Here is a 19,453-nt window from a genome sequence, read left to right as displayed (position 1 = left end):
GTAAAGTGAGTAACATTTATCATCTCGCTACAATGCAGTGTTCTTCTTAGGAACATCGGGTCCTGGAATTCATGTGGATGCCACTTGACATGCGCCACCCAAACACCATTGCAGACAGTGTACACCCCTCATAGCAACAGACCACCACAATTACAGTAAGCCCAACCAGCAGGATAGTGTGCCATGCCACACCGCAAAAACTGCTCAGTAATGGCCTGAGAAATGTGACGAAGAATTCAAGGAGTCAGCCTGACTTCCAAATTCCCCAGAACCCAATATGATCGAGCACTTGTGGGACGTGCAGGAACCCCATCTTGCAACCCACCGGACTCAAAGGATCTACTGCCAACACCCTGGTGCCAGACACCAGAGGAGACCCCAAGAGGTCCTGTTTTCATATCTCTGTTGGGATCAGACTCGGCTCCTACGTGTTGAGGCATGGACACAGGACCTCTGGGGTAGAGGACTGCATTGAGATTGGGATCCTTTGGGCCTCGCCGGACCCAAACAGAAATCTCGTGGGTATGGGTGGATTTATTTTTGCCGTGGGTGGGAGCAGGTGGTAAAAAGAAAATGTACGGGTCCCGGAGATTAATTGACATGAGGGATAGAGACATCAACAAGCGACGTGGACAAGACAATAAAAGCAGGACATCACGATACAAAATAAGAGAAGGGCAAGTTGGACAATTTGGAGAATTTTTCTTGCATGTCATGTGGCATCCACATGAGTGCTAGGACCCAAGGTTTCCTGGCAGATCATTGCACTGTAGCCAGAAGATCAATGTCTCTTTACCTGTAGGTGGTTTTAATATTGGCACTCATCAGTGTATATTTCCTTTGCAATATGACTGTATGTGGAAACAGAGTGATATTTTATGATTTGTCATGTTGTAGATAGTTGACTTCAAATCAGAAATAACCATGTTATGAATTAAAATTAAAATGCTTTTCCAATATAAAAATCGGATTTCCCCTCTCTCCAGCTAAAGTACAGCTTGTACGGCAGTTCCTACCCAAATCTTTGTATGTACTTAGAAATGACAGTAAGCACCTCGTTTTGCTTGTTCTCTGTCAGCGAGTGTTTTGACAATCTATGCTGACAACTGACAAGATGCTGCCTGAGCGGCTTGACACCTGACAGATTTGTTGTTGTTGCTGCTGGTTGGATCCCTTTCTAAAAGATGATCTGGGTCTCTGTAGTCAGTGTTATGTATCTTGGTGGAAATGGTCCTTTTGTGAGGGTTGTCAAGTAATTTCAAGGTGTCAGTAAACTTAAGGTGTGTAGAGGTGATTGGGTCTTGGCTGCGCTCAAACACAACTGTGTGTGTCGTTGCTCCGAACAGAGTCTGATCGCTGAGGATAAATAAATAAATTTCTCCTCTGTTGCGCTTCCATTTCCTGGTCAACGAGCCTTGACGTGTCTCATCTTTGATATGAGCAATCGATCAGCAGCGGGCTTTAAACACTGAATGAGTGAGAAGGGAAAGGATTGAAGATGGACCGTCAGCTGTCTGTAGCTCTGTGTGTATGATGGATAATACTCAACCTCTCAGTCCATCACTGAAACAAAAAGCTGCAGAGACAGCAGTGTCACTTGCACTCTTTGTATCTGCACATCTCACTTTGGCCCAACAGCTGCAACCACTAACAAAAAGAAAAAGAAATGCATTTATTGTCAACTGCTGCATTTGATATTTCTGCACAGATTTCCCAGTTCACATGACACAGTGAGTTCAACTTTCAATTCATCTTTTTTGTGTGTGTGTGTGTTTTTTGTGTGTGTTCCCCAGTGCTGAGCCCGTGCCCTGTTGCTGCATCGTCAGCCAGACGGTGTCACTCCATCTATAAGGGTTTTGCTCAGTGTCTGATGGCTCTGGGCGACAGTCTCACGGACAGTGCTCGCAAGGACGAAGACATGCATGAGATACACTCCATCTGCAGGTCAGTGTAATCACACACATCCAGTGTCACATTAAACACAAACGCTGTCTAAAAAAATCCCATAGTACTGAGTTGGTTAAATAGGAAGCCGAGTTTCAGGATTCAAATATGCATTTTTTAAACCCCACAGGGCAGTCAGGTCAGTATCAGTGGGTATTCAGTTACTTTAGGAGAAAGGGTTTAGAAAACAAAGACAGCAGCTCTCTGGGGATGGCAGTACATATTCTCTGAGTATGCAAGGCTTTCCCAGAGAAAAGTTTAGACAAGCATTTTACATTTCCACAAAGTCAGTCTCCTATCTGATATCAATAGGGCATATACATCTGAACAATACCACAGATCGAAGCCCTGGCTCTCTAATCCTTTGTTGGACTTGCTCATGACCTGTTCACATGCAGTTACCAAAGACATATTGAAACACTGCATGAAAGTTTCATGGCTGTTGTAAATGAGAATCAATGGCTTTAGAATATGCTAGTGGTGAATATATCCTGTGTGCAATTCAGAGGTTTTGAATTTACACATGCACTAAATTAGACTCTTCATTGTTATCACCTACATAAATGAGAACAGTGTTAAGACCATTAGCTGCCCAATATATCCCCATACAAACATTTGTTTGTGTCACCCCAGGTAGGTTAGATTTAGGCAATTATAGTTATGTAGCGTAGGTTTAGGAAAAGAAACATAGTGACAACGTACCTTAAAATGACCCAAAAGTTCACTTGGATAGACACAGTTCTGATCAGGTGTCGTGGGGGGAAGTCCTGTGTTGAAAAGTCTTGTATTTAGTGACTCATTTTCCACCCCAGCCTGCTCCTTATGTGGACTACTTTGTTCTTTACTTCTGTCAGCGCATTATTCACGTGTTTGCAGCCTTCCCAAGTACGTGGGTTATACACAAATGACTGGCACAAGATTACATAGGATATATACGAATTGTGGTGCATTGTTTTTTGTAGGCATACATGTGAACAGTGCATACTGCATGCTACTTCTGGTTTAGCGCTCCGTATGGGGTAGGGCTGTTCGATTATGGAAATCCGAATCATGATTATTTTGGTCAAAATTGACATCGCAAATGATTATGCGGCTCACGTGATGACTTGTATTGTTTACACGACGGCATGTCATTTCTATCTCTACATGGTCGTGCGTTTACAATTCTCCTCTGCTCTCTGTATCGCGCACGGAGGAGTTCGGCCCTGATGCGCACACACACACACACACAGACACATGCACACACACGCGCACACACACACAGACCAACCACTCTCGCTCTCCCTCTGCTATTATCCGCAAGCTGTTTTTGAAATCTTCCGCAATCACGTGCCCCTCGCATTATTCGTAGTTCACCTACTTGACTGGCTGGTGGAGTGAATAGAAGAGAGGAGAGGAGAGGAGAGGAGAGGAGAGGAGGGGGCCGTATTGCGCATGCGCGGCTTCCGTAGAAGACAAAATAACATCTCCAGGTGTCCGTGACCAAAAATTGTTTACCCTCGATTTCATTAATTCCGAAATTGTTTGACCTCAAAATCGTAATTGCGATCACCAGACGATTAATTGCACAGCCTTAGTATGGGGATAAACTGATTTAATCTTGCAGCTCTCCTAGATATTCCAAATGTTATTTAATGTTAAATGGATCAAATCTTGATAGTGGAATGAGTCATTTCGTAGGGCTTGTGATGCAAAAAAAAAAAGTATCCACAGATTTACAGACATCTCTTTCCTGGTGAAAGTCAATGGGAAAAAGTATTTTTGGGCCCAATGGCATCACGTGATAGACCCTGGAATTTGCAGTTGTACTATGGAAATTGGCTTCAAAGCCTGGCTCACTTTCTTGGGGCCTGATACTTACACACTAGGTTGTTAATACAGAAGCAAACTCAACTGACTTTTGGTGTCACACAGGAAACAGAAGACTTCTGGGTGAAGGTCCATAGTTTTTGTTGATCCACCCATCGTATGGAGACTTTCTCACTCCTACACTACGATAGTTGCCAGCAGCATCAGAAACAGCTGCTGCCCCGTGTGTGACATACTGCCGCAAAGGGCGCCTTTGTGCATTGGTCTCTGTTGCCAAAACAGCATTATTGGATGAGTTGGTAGTGAGAACAATCTTGACACCCAGGTGGACACACTAATTTTTGCCTCTTTTCCAGTGTGATCCAATGATGTGCCTTCACAAATTCCATCCGATTCCATCTAAGCAACAAACATCGTTCCAAATTAGTCAGTACTGTGTTTGAAAGAGAGACTGGATAATTACAGATATAAACCACTGTAACATTTTCACTGGCCTCTGTGCTGCTTTCTGATTACTAACCTGTTTTCTGTAGCATGTATGAGGTTGGACGTGACATACAAGTAAAAAGAAAGAAAAAAACAAACAGAAAGGCATACTCATGTCCTGAAGAGCTGTGTACACGGCTCTGGGCTATTGGCAATGGGAAGGGAGTCTATCACCTAGTTTTACTGGGTTTTACCACTCTTAAAAAACCCACATATATGCACTATTTCAATGGAAAACGGATATTAGTGGCTGTTGTAAAGGATGGGGTCTGTAAAGGATAGGACATTCTGCACTGTGAGCCAGAAACTCTGAAGAGAGATTTGTTGTGTTCTGAGTTTGGTGTCATCAACACTATGATATTGAAGATGCTGGTGCACCAAACTGACATCAACACTGTTGATTTTTCTTTCATTTCTTCCTTTGTTGTTGCAGACTGTTGAGAATTGAGAATTCCCGGCGCGATTTGCCTTTTGCGAAGCAGTGTTGCTGTGATAAACACCCTGATAAAATAAAAAGTGATTTTACTGAGTGGGCTTCAGTGAGAGGGATATTGAGTCTTTCACTTACACAAAGAGAGTGATTACAGTGATTTATGCAGCATGACTGCTAGATTGCCACAACTCCGCCAGGTGTCAGCTGAAGTTGAAGGAGATATTACTTCCAACATGTTTATCTTGTTCAGTGTGTCGTTTATTTTATACAAAGGCATCACATTTAATTTGACACTGATATTGAAAAATGCTTCATGCAGCACCTTTAAATGGAGTCATTTTAACCTCCTCCAGTTTAATGTGAAGAAATATAAACTGTAATGATGGTGTGGAGACAGCGTCTAGGATTCAGGCGTCTGGGTGGATGTTACCTATGACTGTGGTGACATGTGAGAGCAAGTGTCGCTATATAGGACACACTGTCAACATCCGTAATGCGCTTTCGACTTAAGTATGGTGTAGCCCTGTATAGTATACGAACACTGACGACCCACTTTTCAGCAAGTCTGCAGTATTGGTCATGTACGGTAAAACAAGGACCCATCGAGCTTTTAAAGGAACTACAAGAAAATTTTATTTACGTTTTTTTTTTGGTGGCACCTGTGGACAAAAGCGGGAGAGTTTTCCTTGAATGAAGACTGCATTTCCCATGAGCACCCCCACCTCATTTCTTAATGTGGCCAGCATATGCATTTGTTCTGTAAGCCAGTAATAGAAAGACCCATCTTATTTTTAATACTATTTTTCTTGTTTAAACACAGCTGTTTGCAGGATGCTTAGCGATGAGGTAGTGTATTTATTAGTGTTTATATGAGATTAATAGCTGTAATATGATGATGCCGTTCATAAACGAGTAAGCCTTAATAGATTTGTTTGCTCTGTAATAGTAATTTTGTTGAGAATGCTGAAGTTATCAACATAATGTTATGTCTTCATAATAATGAGCCAACAGCATAAAATAAAAGTTTACATTATAAGCCAGTTGTATTACATAATGTCCACCTTGACCTCTATGGACTGTACACAGCCTTTTGCATTAGTAGACATACAGTATAACATACCTGTCCATGAGAAAGAGGGCCAATTCAGGATCAGTTCTGAATCCTTTCAGGTTCCATAATTCTCTTCATCTGTTGACCAACCAAGGTTGACATGTTTTTTCATGTGCTCTATCACTGTATGCTTTAGTTTTTTGTTCTCAGCCATAACCACAAAATAAAGCTTCAGAAATAAAATTATCTGTTTCTTTTGAACTAACGATCTTTGTATGGGAAAATGTAAACATAGGCTCCTCCAGTTTATATGCGTCATCTGGTTTCAAGGGAATCAGACTCAGGGACAGGCATTAAGAATAACTACACAGAAATAGGCAGTCTTCTTGCTGATGGGCTGGTTTGCTTATGTAGGTAGGAAGTTCTCAATCGGGGGTCTGGTGACCCCCAGGGGTCCTTGAGGGGAAAATGGGGAAGTGTTTTTTTCCCTATAGAGGTGAGCCAATCATATCTAACAACCAAAATCTTCTCAGATGGAGGTCCCTGACATGAAATTTTATCAAATGGGGGTCTGACAGCAAATTTATGGATCCTTGACACAACAAAGCTTGAGAAGCACTGATGAAGGTCATAAAGAGTTATCACTATTCAAATGTGACTGTTTCATAATCAGTCCAAAACACCTTTCAGCTTACCTGAGTTGATATTCTACTTAAAGCTACCCACTAGAGAGCCTCAGAGCCCCATCTAGTGGATCGCAGAGGTACTGCCAAATTGTATGGTTAATTAAAAACAAATTATTTATAAACAATTCACAAGGCTAGTTATTTTTATATCAAAATGTGCTCAAGAATTTACATTTTAACAGAGCAACAAATCAGAATATATTCTCAATGACCACATAAATCTGACTATCACCAAGCGTCATCATGTTTTTTAATGAAAAATGTATATGGGAGAACCCTCCATGCCAGTAAAAGCACCAACGCATGTGGTGAGGAAATATGACCCTGAATACATTAAATTTAAATTCACAATGGCAGGCAGTGATGCTGAGCCAAAAGCACAGTGTGTTGAATGTGAAATCCTGTCAAATGAGGCACTAAAACCATTGACGCTCTGGAGACACTTAAACACAAAGCAGCTGGGATGGATTTGGAAGCCAAGTGAAATTTTCGTCAGAAAAGGGGATGGACTTCTGGCACAACAGATCTGATGATCTCAGTATATACACACCTGTTCTGGAAAATCCCAGTCTGCAACACCACTAAGTGATGGAAACCACAAAGCAAGTGGCACCATGAAGACCAAAGATTTCTCCAAGTTCTGGAGAAGTACATATCAGGGTTAGGCTTTTAAAAAAATTTGAAACTTTGAACATACCAGTGAACACCATTAAATCCATTATTACAAAATGGAAAAAATATGGAACCACAACAAATCTGTCATGAGAGGGCTGCCCACCAAAACTCAAGGATCAGGCAAGATCAGAGACAACAAGGAGAAAAAAGATAACCCTGAAGGAGTTGGAAAGCTCAACAATGGAGACTGGAGTAAATATGTCAGTAGGACCATTTAAGATGTACACTCCACAGAGCTGGGCTTTATGGACAAGGGGCCAAAAAAGCACCATTGCTCAAATAAAGAAATAAGAGCATGTTGGAGTGTGACAAAAGGTTTGTCGGAGACTCCCTAAACATATGGAAGAAGGTACTCTGGAGACTAGAATTAAAATTTCTGGCCACTCGTCCTTAAAGTCCAGCTCTGTGAAGTGTTTGGCTTAAAGTGGACAAATACTCCAGTCTCTGCTGTAGAGCATTCCAGCTCCAACAGGGTTATCTTTTCTCCTTGTTGCCTCTAAATGCCCTTCTTGCTTGGTCCGTGAGTTTTGGTGGACAGCCCCTCTCTTGGCAGGTTTGTTGTGGTGACACTTTTGTAATAATGGATTTAATCCTGCTCAGTAGGATGTTCAAAGTTTCAGATAATCCAACCCTGATCCAGAAATGTATCCCTGACCTGTTTGGAGAGCCCCTTGGTCTTCATGGTGCCACATGCTTTTTGGTACCCATTGCTTAGCAGCACTGCATACTCTCATGTGACACTTAGACTGCACACAAGTGTACTTTGTTTAACTAATTATGTGACTTCTTAAGGTAAATGGTAGCACCAGGTCTTATTTAGGGGCGTCATTCGTGCATCTCTTCATTTGATTTCACGAATTTTGACTGATTTTAGGTCCATTACAAAAAATCTCAGTAAAAATCAATTTAAATTGCAGGTTGTAATGCAATAAAACAGGGAAAATGCCACAGGGGGTGAATACTTTTGTAAGGCACTGTATTTTTTTGGTCATTACAACTGAGAGTGGCATAACATATTCACAGCCCAGTTATGTTTACTCATTGTTTTGTCTTTTCTTTTCATTGTTAATTTGGTCAGGTGGTAACAGTCAGAAATGGGCCTTAAGTAACAAAAGCGTAAAACCCCCTGGTCTACCTTGCTAACGTTGGCACTGTTTCCCACTAGACGTAAGTTTTTGTTCATGTTCAACTTGCTGAATTGTCGGCAGCTCCTGTACACTCAGTACTGTGATTTTCCTGCATTATATAAAGGAAGAGTTCTACCAGGTGTTAGCTGTCAGAAGGAATCACAAAGTAATGTAGGCAGTTCTCAAATCACTGATAGGACTAAGCAACACTGTCTGTCCCCAGGCTAGTGGAGTGCCTGTGTGGTTGTTGAAACTTAAAGGAAAGCTGCTGCTGACTGTAGCTTCATGTGTAGCACACAGAGAACAGTATCAGTCCTCTCATTTTACTCTAGAAAGCGAATGAACATATTTCCCCAAAATGTTGAACTTTTCCTTCAAGTGACAGGCTATTTTTAGTGATCACCCACACAGACATTGAACCTATCAAATTGGTCACTGCAGATTTTTCTTTTTTTATTATTTAAATTTCTGGTCATTTCGTTGGTAATTAGAATTTGAACCAAATCAGTGAGGCTATCCAAGTCAAAATAAACACCAAGGATGTACTGACTTCTCAGAAAATTTCCATTTGATTTTAACTTTGAACACTTACTCCTGAAGAGCGCTGCCTCTTCTCTTCTCCCAGCATATCTTCACTCTGCAGCTCTCTTTTTAGCCCCTCATTGTTTGGGCTGGAGGCCTGATGACGCTGATTAAAGATGCAGAACATCTCTCACTTCCCTTCTCTCTTTCCCCTCCTTTTCCTTCGCTCACCACTCCATTTCTCTATATCCTGTATCCATCCATCATTCCTCCCTCCCTCTCTGCCATCTCCGCTCACCACTCTATTTATACATACCTCTATCATCCATCTTTCAGAGAAGTCGTATCCTCTCGACCAGGGAAGGGAGCGATTAATGTGTGAGGGGTCTTAGAATAGTATCGCTGATCTGAGAGCAGTGTTTCTGTTGAGTGAAATTTGTACAGTGCCAAAATTATATTGAACTCCTGAAGTACACAGAATTATCACAGCAGACTGTACACAGAAACTGAAAACAGTAGATGTCGACTTAAGAAGTCAAAGTAGTTGTTACACTTGAATAAGGTTGCAGTATTGCAGAGCTGACAGGTTAAGTACTTATTTAATGTGATACAGTGGAATTGTGACCAGCAGTCTTTCCTCACTGCATTATGAATGAGGCTTTTGTAAACTAAAGAGCGTGATCAGGCAGCCGCAGCATACACGCTCTATATAATACAGCTTACAGACATTAGTTCACAGGCAAGTGTTGTCACACAGCTCACTGTGTGTGACTCAGTGAAAGTGACTCCAGGGAGGATTTCCTTTTGTTTAAGACACATTTTCATTGAGATCTACAAAGTGTGACATTATAGTCCTTGAGGAAAACCTAATGGAGTTATCCTGAGTATATATCCTCCTGTGTGTGTGTGTGTGTGTGTGTGTGTGTGTGTGTGTGTGTGTGTGTGTGTGTGTGCGAACCTCTCCTTGCAGTATCAGTCATCTCACTGATATCTTGGCTCAAGCTTAACTGCACTTTCTGAACTCTCTATTCCTCGTTCCCTCCCACCTTTTTGAATCATGCTGACAGGATGGCTCTTGAGATGGCGATGTCAGTCTGTAGGTCCACCACTTTTGTCAATCCTGCAATGTCTCCACAACTAAAAGATGGAATGCATTGAATTTTTGTACAAACGTTCATGGCCTTCAATGAATGAACCTCAGTGGCTTTGGTGATTTTCTGGTTTTTCCTCTGGTGCCACCAGGAAGTCAAATATCTCAGCTATTGGATGGGATGCAGTGGTGGAAAGTAACCAAGTACTCAAGTATGGTACTTAAGCACAACTTTGAGGTACTTGTACTTTTCTTGAGTATCTGAGGTGGCTGTGGCTCAGGAAGTAGAGCAGGTCGTCCACTAATTGGAAGATCAGCAGTTTGATCCCCGGCTCCTCTGGTCCGCATGTCAAAGTGTCCCTGTGCGAAATACTGAACCCCAAATTGCTCCCAATGGCAGTGCCATTGGTGTGTGAATGTGTGTAATCTGAATGATTAGATTTGATTAGATCCTGATGAGCAGCTTGGTGTGTGTAAATGGGTGAATGTGACATGTAGTGTTGAAGTACTTTGAGAGGTCAGAAGGCTAGAAAGGTGCTATGTTAGGGCAGGCCTATTAACCATGACCATTTTCCGCTACTTAATGCCACTGCTCCACTTCAGTTCAGTGGGAAATTTTGTACTTTACACTCTTATGCATTTATTTTATAACTTAAGTTACTTTGCAGATTCAGATTATTAATACAGAATGCAGGCAAAGATAAGACTTCATTGATCTCTTGGTGAAAGTCAAAAGCTACACAGCAGGCTATATAGTAAAATCAGCCCCTCCTTCCATGTTGTTTCTACAGTAGCCCAAAACAGACAAACCAAACACTGGCTCTACAGAGGGCCATTCACGTTTAAGCATCGGCCACCGTGGTTTTCCTTCACCCTTGGTACACAGCAGAAGTTTTAGTTTGGCAATCTCATCGCTAGATGCCAGTAAATCCTCCACACTGGACCTTTAAGTAAAATTTTGAATGCAAAATTTTGAACATCACTGAGGCAGCTCTGGATACTGATAGATTGGAACAAAATGTGCAGATTCCCCTCCCACATAGAAGATGACTTCAGTGATCCCCTTCCTGTAGTGAGAGACTGACATTTTTGGCCTTTCGTAAGATTTTATGGACTGCCATGAAATTTAGTACATGCATTCATGTCCCCCTCAGGATGAATTATAGTAGCATTGGTGACCCACTAGCTCCATCATCAGGTTTGTCCAGCACTTTGGCTTATGACCAAAAACCTGCAAAACATGTGACATTTCCATCAGCCTCAGCTTTACTTTGTATATAGTCGTAATTAGCAAATTTTTGCATGCTTACACACTCAACTACGATTGAGAGCATTTTTAGCACGCTGAAATTAGTAGGGACAGGCGAGTAGACAACATCTGTATCTGTTTCTATCAACTACATTATCTGTATCCATATCTGTACTCAGAATGGACGGGGTTTAAACCGGAAGTGAGTGTGACATAACCAGAAGTTGTTAATTTACACCTGAAATGGCAATGGGTTGATCAGAAGTTGCTATATTTATTATTTATGAGAAAACTATTTGCAGAACAGCCTCAGAATTGAGCTTCAGATCATTTTTGATCAAAAGAGTAAGAGAACTTACTCAAGTGACGATATTTCTTCATTGATATTGAAACAGTTTACTCGGATGACACTTGTGCTTGTATTTAAGTACATTATCCATACTGGATATTAATTTTATCTGAGTACTGCGATAGAAATTAGCATTTACCTTGAAACACTGCTGCACCTAAGGGTTGGATTGAAAAAGCTATTTCGTATGTGTTGTCCAATCTGGTCAGAAGGTAGAAATATTTACAGCTGTTCCAAACAGCCAGGTGTGGAGGGAGAGGGTTTTCAAAGCTGCTCAAACATTCAAGCAGTTTTCCTCTGCATCATTTCATCTATATGATAATAATGTGTGTATTAGTGTGCATTTATGCAAAAGCATTCTAATTTTCAAAAAATTTAGAGACTAAGTTTGGTTTTTACCGTGACTTTTGATTAAAAGGGGGGTAAGGGAATGGTTCAAGAGAATATTCTCACAAGTAGAATAACAACTTGTGTAAGTGTGTGTGTGTGTGTGTGTTTTTGTGTGTGTGTGCGTGTCACCATGGTCCTGCAGCCCACTTGTGGTACCACTCCACTGTTGTTAAATCTCTTCTATTCCTTGAGGTACCAATTAAACTACTAATCCTGCAACCCAGCCACCTTAGTGTGAGTGTTGCCTAATGCAGGGACATAAGAGCTCTCCCTCTCTTTCTCTCTCTGTCTCACACACACAAACACACACACACTTCCACACACTTCCACACACACACTACTCCCCAATCTACACTCTGTGTGTCCTCACCTCACTTCTTCTTTCTCTTACTTTTCACCCTCTCTCTCCATCCCTCCATGCCTCCCCCTCTCTTTCTTCCTCTTTGTTTGCTCTCTCTTTCCCTCCCTCTCTCTTCTCTTCTTTCACCTCCCTCCATCCCTCCACTCTGTTTTTCTTTTCAGCTCCCGCCCTCCCACCCTCTCTCCACTCAGGAACATGGTTTTAGCGCTCCTATTAGAGCCACCTAATGAGGAAGTAGCATGGCACTCCCCTCTGAAGATCCTCAAGCATGTGCACACTCAAACGTGCACGCACACATGCGGGCTACAGCGTAGTCTGAATAAGAGGCTATGATTTGCATCTAGGCCAAGGCTGCTCCATTGTCAGAGCTCTCCCAGGAGTGCAGCGCTGCTTTTACTCCTCTTATTCACAATAGGCTTTATGCAGTTGCAATCATTCACTGTGGATCCAGAGGAGTTGAGGTGAAAAGGAAATATTTCGGGCTAAAGATACGGAGTAATTAGGCACAATAGAAATAAACAGTAACCTTTATCTGCAGTTTTAGAATGAATAGGGGATGTTCAGAAGAAAAATAGACACTACTTTACATTAAGGGAAAGCTATAAAAGGTTTTTAAATGTATCACTAATAAGTCAATTAAATGTATACTATGCAGGATTTTCCTTAGAAACAATAGACTCATTAAAAAGTAATCCCTTTCAATCATCACATATGACCCACTAGAAGGGTTGTATTTACCTGCGGAGACCTCTGCCTTTGTTTTGCTGTGATTGGGACATTCCTGGGCACAGCCCGCAGGTGAAGTCGGGACTTTATAAATAAGGCAGCGACCAAGTGACAGACCATAAGCAGCATATATCCAATAGAAAGCTACAAAAATTGCTGACACAGTGATGAAAAATACAAATATAGCAAGGTAAATCACCAAGTGGACAAAGTTGGGGTTGGCTTCCACTTTTATATTCACTTTTCACTTTCACTGGCAATACTAAAACTGGTCCATCAATGCAGAAGAAAGACACAAATACTTTTGAAATTGTTGCTACATGAAAAATAAGGGCTGTGGCATTTGCTTTTGCTCAAGAGGGGGAAAACCAGCAACTACAGAATGCTCTGCACCACACCAGACCAATAAATGCTTCCACTGGTGGATGACGTTATGCTGTACATTGTCGGTATATTATAAATAGATGACAGTTTTGTTTGTTTTTTAAAGCTAAATATTTTTTTAAATGATAATAAATACATAAAGGCTTCAGTATTTCCTCCTGAGCTGTATTCCTGACAATGAAGAGAAGGATTTGAAACACCTAAGTAATTAAATATATATTATTTTTTTTGTTTCTGGTCAAAATTTTGTGGTGAGGGGTGCAACGCCTTGGTTAGGTTAAGGTAAAGATGTTCCTTTGGGTTTAAATGATTACTTAGTTAAAGGGGGGGAAGCTTCACTGTCATGGTTACAATAGTAACTACAGGCGGAGCTACCCATAGCGCCTATTAGGACTGCCTTGGGACTGGGATTGCGTGGGTCCCACAGGACCCAACACAAATCTTACAGTAGCTGGAGGATTGATCTTTGCTGCGAGTGGGAGCAGGGGGTCAAAAAATAAACTGCAGGTACTGCAATTTGTTGGAATACAACAAAATTAGGAGCACTACTCCCGATCAGGGGGTTAAAAGTCTGTTTCTTTATCGGCCCTCCCTGTGCAAAAATTTGTGTTTGGTAGCACAGGCATGACCCACTGTACTCTACCTTACTCTGCCTCTGATTGGCTTACCCTGACATTCTTACCCTAACCTGAACCAGTGTCACTCCTCTTGTGTAAACCTAATCGACCCAACCAACGAAGACAATGAATTCTAGCAAATCAGAAGAAGAGAAGGGCGGGTCATATCTTTGCTAACAGGGTGTGCATGACAGCTTGGCCAATCACAGCCAAGTAAGATAAACTGCTTGCGTCATAGGGTCTGCCATAGCCTAGTTCATCCCTATTGTTGTGGCTGTCAGAAAGCGCATAAATCGTTTTGAGCGCCACAACCCCCGTGAAATCCATTATCAGAATTTGATCAGTTCATTCAGAAAACATATGGAAAGTCTGAAGAGCTGCACAATTGAATGATTTTATCCCAATTCAAGTTAGCATAGAGTTAAACTGGAGGTAGCTGTCTTTTTTTGCGCAGGCCCATTCTATGAAAGATATTTAAAGAATAATGTGGATATGCCCAATCAAAGATACAGAATGACCACACCAGTGATAAAAGATTTATTTCAGTTTATCATCTGAAGGATGCCATAGAAAAAAATCAATTATATTACAATATACAAGCGATGCAATAAAAAAAGCAATTAAAAAAGAAAAAGTCTGAAGAGAGGTCTGACCTAAATGACAGGATGTAGACATAGCCTAAGTAAGAAAACTCTTCATTCAGACCTTCTATTCAAAGGTAAAGGTAAAAATGTGGCATTTGTTTCCTTGGTTACAGTCGCACAAACAAAAGCTGGAGTCTGCCGATCGCTAAAACGGGTGTTATCAGAAAACACTCTCTCACAAGGTTTCATTTCTTTCACTCAGCCGTCTTTCTATTTGCCTTTATATTTATATCCTCTACAGATTTAGATAAGGCCATTCATGCTTTCATTGCATCTCATTGCAGCGTCTCTATTCCTATTCCTGCCTCACTTTAAAGTCACTTTGAGCTCTACAGCTCATTTAGGATGCAGCAGTTAGGATTTAAACTGCTGCCAAACAAAGACAGCATAATATTCCCAAGTTGTGCATCTCTTTCTGGTTATCATGTAGATTTAGAAATTTATTTTAAGGGGCAAGAAGGAAGAGTTTCAATTCTTCCTTTTTTCATTTCTACAAAAAAGCTGTCACATATAAGAAAGGGTGATTATAGATCTGTACAATCCTCTGCTGCTCGCAAATTCTACATGAAAAGGTTGTTTAACATGTATAAAAATAGTCATTTACTGCGTAAACCTTTACTGCTGCGACACTGCAGCTGCAAAATATAGATCAAGTATTGTGTGGGTGGAAAATCGAGAAAGTTTATTTTTCTGCTCAACAAAGTGAAGGAAGCCTTCTTGAGGCATGTCAACACGGTAACACTGATGAAGGCCACTGCAGCTGAAGCATGATGATTTTAATATAAAAGCCTTGTAAAACTCTTACTCAAGAATAGCTGAATTCTTCTCATTTCTTTGCTTCTTTTCAATTCATGCAGCTCGCCGGAGCTGAGAGGCTGCAGCAGGGTTTTTTCTTTTTTTTTTTTCTGCCTTTTAGTACATCAACCTTGGACAGAATAGTCACGACAGTTTTTGAGATTGCTTCAGGATGTGAATAAAGACCCACATTATTGATGTTTTAGACAAAATCGCTTCTACATCCATGTTGTGTTATTTTCAGCTTTGAAATAAAAGATTATAATGGAGTGTGGGTATATTTGTTAAGTATTTGGTAATATAATGGCTTCATAATAAAATGTATAACACCCATTAATCTAAAAGTTTCCATTGTATCAGAAGCAATGATGAATTAGAAACAGAATCAGGGTTATTGCCAAGTAGGTTTTCACATACAAGGAATCTGCTTTGGTGTACTGGAGCAATAAACATAGTGAGAGAAAATGAAATTAGAAAGATAAAAACAAGCACTGCAAAAATCAAATACATAATTCTAGAATAGAAGAACATTAAGATCTTTGCTGCCCAACTCAGGGTGCTTGAGGCGTGCAGGTCCTGAAGCTACGGCAGATTGCAGCCAGTCACCTTCCCTGCAGAAGAATGATTCGTTGCCCTTGGCAGTGGCAGCAGCATACCAGATGGTGATGAGGAAGTCAGGATGGACTCGTCGACAGCAGTGTAGAAGTGAACCCTCATTGTCTTTGGCAGGTTGGACCTCTTCAGCTGCTACTGAAAGTACATCCTCTGTGTTTTTTTTAAGAGGGAGCTCCCACTTGAGGCCCTGGGTGATGATGCAGCTCAGGAAACAGAGGGACTCCACAGTGTCGACTAGAAAGTCACACAGAGTGTTGGGGGATGGTGGGGCTGCATTCTTTCTAAAGTCCACAATCATCTCCACTGTTCTGGAGTGTTGAGCTCCAAGTTGTTCTGTTCGCACCAGGTCACCAGATGGTCAATTACCCACCTGTAGGTGGACTCATCTCAACCAGAGATGAGCCCAATGAGAGTGGTGTCTTCCGCGAACTTCAAGAGTTTGACAGACTGGTGACTAGAGGTGCAGCTGTTTGTGTACAGGGAGAAGAGCAGAGTGGAAAGGAAGCAACATTTAGGGGAACTGGTGCTGATGGTGAGGGAGTCAGAGACTTGTTGCCCCAGTGTCATGTGCTGCTTCCTCAAGCAGGAAGTCTCTGATCCACCAGCAGGTGAAGTCAGGTGTGAAGAGGTATAGGTGAGGTTTATTTTCAGGGCTTTCCTGCCACAAGCCCTTTCTGGCAGAAAATCTAACAAGGAAACAGCTTTCTGGCAGAAACCCTGAAGGCAAACTTTTTCCAGAAGCAGTTGGGCACAGAGCTTGTCCTACAGCAATGTGATCTCATCCATACTCATCATATTTTGATGCTTGGGCAAAAACCTTTTGTGCTGTATCTAGAAGCAGAAGGCGTCTTTAAGACACATCTTTACATAGAGGGGGTGGCGGTAAGTCATGTGAGTCGACTCAAGCAACAAAGACAGGGTCGTTAGGAGAGTTAGAAGAAGATTGTGGTTAGTAACATGAGACAACTCATGAATCTAACAACTTCTGTGGAAAAAAAACCCCTCAATGTTGACTTTTGGTTTCACATGGGACGCTAACACCAGTCTACTGGGTCAAAGTCCTGTGCTTGTTGGACCCATCAGAGCAAACATGATTATACAAAGCCAAACACAACACAGGATCTGACATACTGGGGCTGAAGGCCTAAATTAATAATGAAGTCACTGATCTCTGCCCACAATATACAGGGTACAGGCTGTGTCACTAGAGTTGAGCATACTGTACCTTTTGTTCTTTGTGTCCCCTAATATCTGTTGTGCTGCTGTTGTTTATTAAATGGCGATGATGTGAAGGTGATGAAGGAGATTCCGCTGACACCGTCTTGCTTGTATATAGAAAGGTTTATTACAAGATGTCCAGCGTCAAATCAAGCACCTAGGATTGCCTGAGAGAGGGTTCGAAGCCAATATGAGCTGCTCTGAATAACAGCTCCAACTATCCTGCTTATAGAGGTTGGTTGTTTTTGTGAACTTTGAGACAAAGTGAAACATACAGCAGAGAGACACTCTAAATGAAATTCAACCTTTCAACCTAGGTAATCAATTCTTGACCTGGGCCCCAATCAATTCTTGACCTAGGCCCCTAACTGATCATATCAGACCCAGGACGTCAAATACCATATGGAACTTCAGATACTACATCGCTCTTCTGTGTTTCACTCTTCTCTTTTCTCCTTAAGTGCATTCTATTGACCTCTCCAATTTTCTGAAACAACTTTGCTTAGCTATATGTGTTACATATTGACCCAGATGTCAGTAAATGTAGCGTGTGACATAAAGCCAAGAAACTCAGTTTAACAAAACTTGGATGGCCATACTGCTGTGTACATTCATTTCAAGTCAAAAAACGATGAAAAATAAGTTTAGAACTGGGGTTTGGAGGTTTTCGGATGTCAGCAGCAGCAGCAGCAGCAGCATGTTAGCAGCAGAGCAGACGTACTCTCAGGAGGTTTTATTATTGTGAAAGCAGCTGGTTGTCTGTCAGTGTCCTCACTGTGTTTCTGCTGTCTCTGCACCACCTGTGACTTGAGCAGAGACCCACAAACCTCCACCCAAACACACACAAACACACACACTGCAGGAAGACACACACAAACTCAGACCCATGCATACCAAAAAGTGCACTGCTGCACATGATCTCCTTCTCTTTCTGGCTTTGTTATCACTTTGCTGTCCCTCAGACACACTCTCACACACACAGTCACACATGTGCATACACACTCAGGTAAACAGACAATAGCCAGATGCTGGCACCCCCCATCCACCTTGCCTCTATCAGCTGCTTTTCCCACACCAGCAGGTAAGCAGCCATCCTCCTCCAGTTTTCAGAGAAGCACTACTGGAGTGTTTAAGTCCTGGACACAGGCCAAACACACACACATGCAGAGTCATCAAGGAAGGCCCAGCCTGCAGGGGTCATGGTGGCTGTTACTGTAATTTTATAAAGCTGAAGAAAGTGTGTGTGTGTGTGTGTGTGTGTGTGTGGGTGTGTGTGTGTGTGTGTGTGTGTGTGTGTGTGCTAATAATCAGAAGAAAATGTCCCTAAAATGACACAGTGCAGATTAGAAAACGTCACTTCTTACCCATTTAAAGGTTGTTTTTTTAATGTTTACAGCTGTAAAGCTGTGATTTAGGAGTTCAGTTTAGGTGAGTAATTACAGCTACACTTTGCAAGATTAGTTATGATACAAGCCCTCAGAGCTTCACAATGTAGGACTGCAACAATCGCTTCATGATTTATCTCATTTGTCTGAATTGGATTCTGGTGATCAATCCCTCTCCGACTACAGTGATAAATCAAACCTGATAAAAAGGCTTCATTCAGAGGCAGCTGGACTCACCAACAATACATTAGATCTAGAAAGTTGCCTTTTGCTGTTATCTGAAAATGCATAAAGCATATATGGATAAAGGTACAGGCCTGGAAATTAGGAGCCATCAAACCTTAACTCTGATGAGAAGTTTGATATTAGTGTCATTTTGTGTGTCTACAGAGATAGATCCAAGATGTGATAAGATGTACGTTACAATGGAAGCAGGCCCTTGTCCGTTTTTTTTGTTGGTTTGTTTGTTCATTCTTTTGACATTGTGTAAAAGGCATCAGTACCCATCTTGCTAACCACTGCTTTTTGTGTTGTAAAAAGATAATCAATGGAAAACAGCACAACACAAGCCATCCTTGAAAGTCGAGCACTCTTGACAAGGGAAAAAACATAGTCATACCTACATTTATTCTTTTACTTCTGTCTAGTTTGGAAAAATACGTTGGAATGTACCAATTATTAAAAAAGAATAGAGAATGTTAAAGAGGCAACAGACAGGATTCATTTTTTTCTTTTTAGCTTGGCGCCACCTAGCGTCAGCAGCGTTGCTCGCACTGTCGCAAAGACCAAATTGACCGTGGGGATCAGAGATAATCAATAAAATGTAGGCTGTAAAGCCACCAGTATACCTCTGTGTATATGTAGAATGAGAAGGTGTGTGGACACTATACTAAATAA

The 19,453-nt window shown here is 41.5% G+C and overlaps 1 protein-coding gene across 1 annotated transcript in view; it reads left to right on the top strand.

Moving 5' to 3' along the window:
* The window catches only part of nrn1la (neuritin 1-like a), a 104,858-nt gene that overhangs the window by 78,585 nt on the left and 6,820 nt on the right, over positions 1-19,453 (top strand). Inside the window, exon 2 of the mRNA XM_050074061.1 lies at positions 1,794-1,944. Coding sequence (XP_049930018.1) covers positions 1,794-1,944 — 151 coding nt within the window. The remainder of the gene's footprint in view (positions 1-1,793; positions 1,945-19,453) is intronic.

This window comes from Epinephelus moara, chromosome 20 (genome assembly GCF_006386435.1).
Source record: "Epinephelus moara isolate mb chromosome 20, YSFRI_EMoa_1.0, whole genome shotgun sequence".
Lineage (NCBI taxonomy): Eukaryota > Metazoa > Chordata > Actinopteri > Perciformes > Serranidae > Epinephelus > Epinephelus moara.
This window is presented reverse-complemented; position numbering and strand designations above follow the sequence as displayed.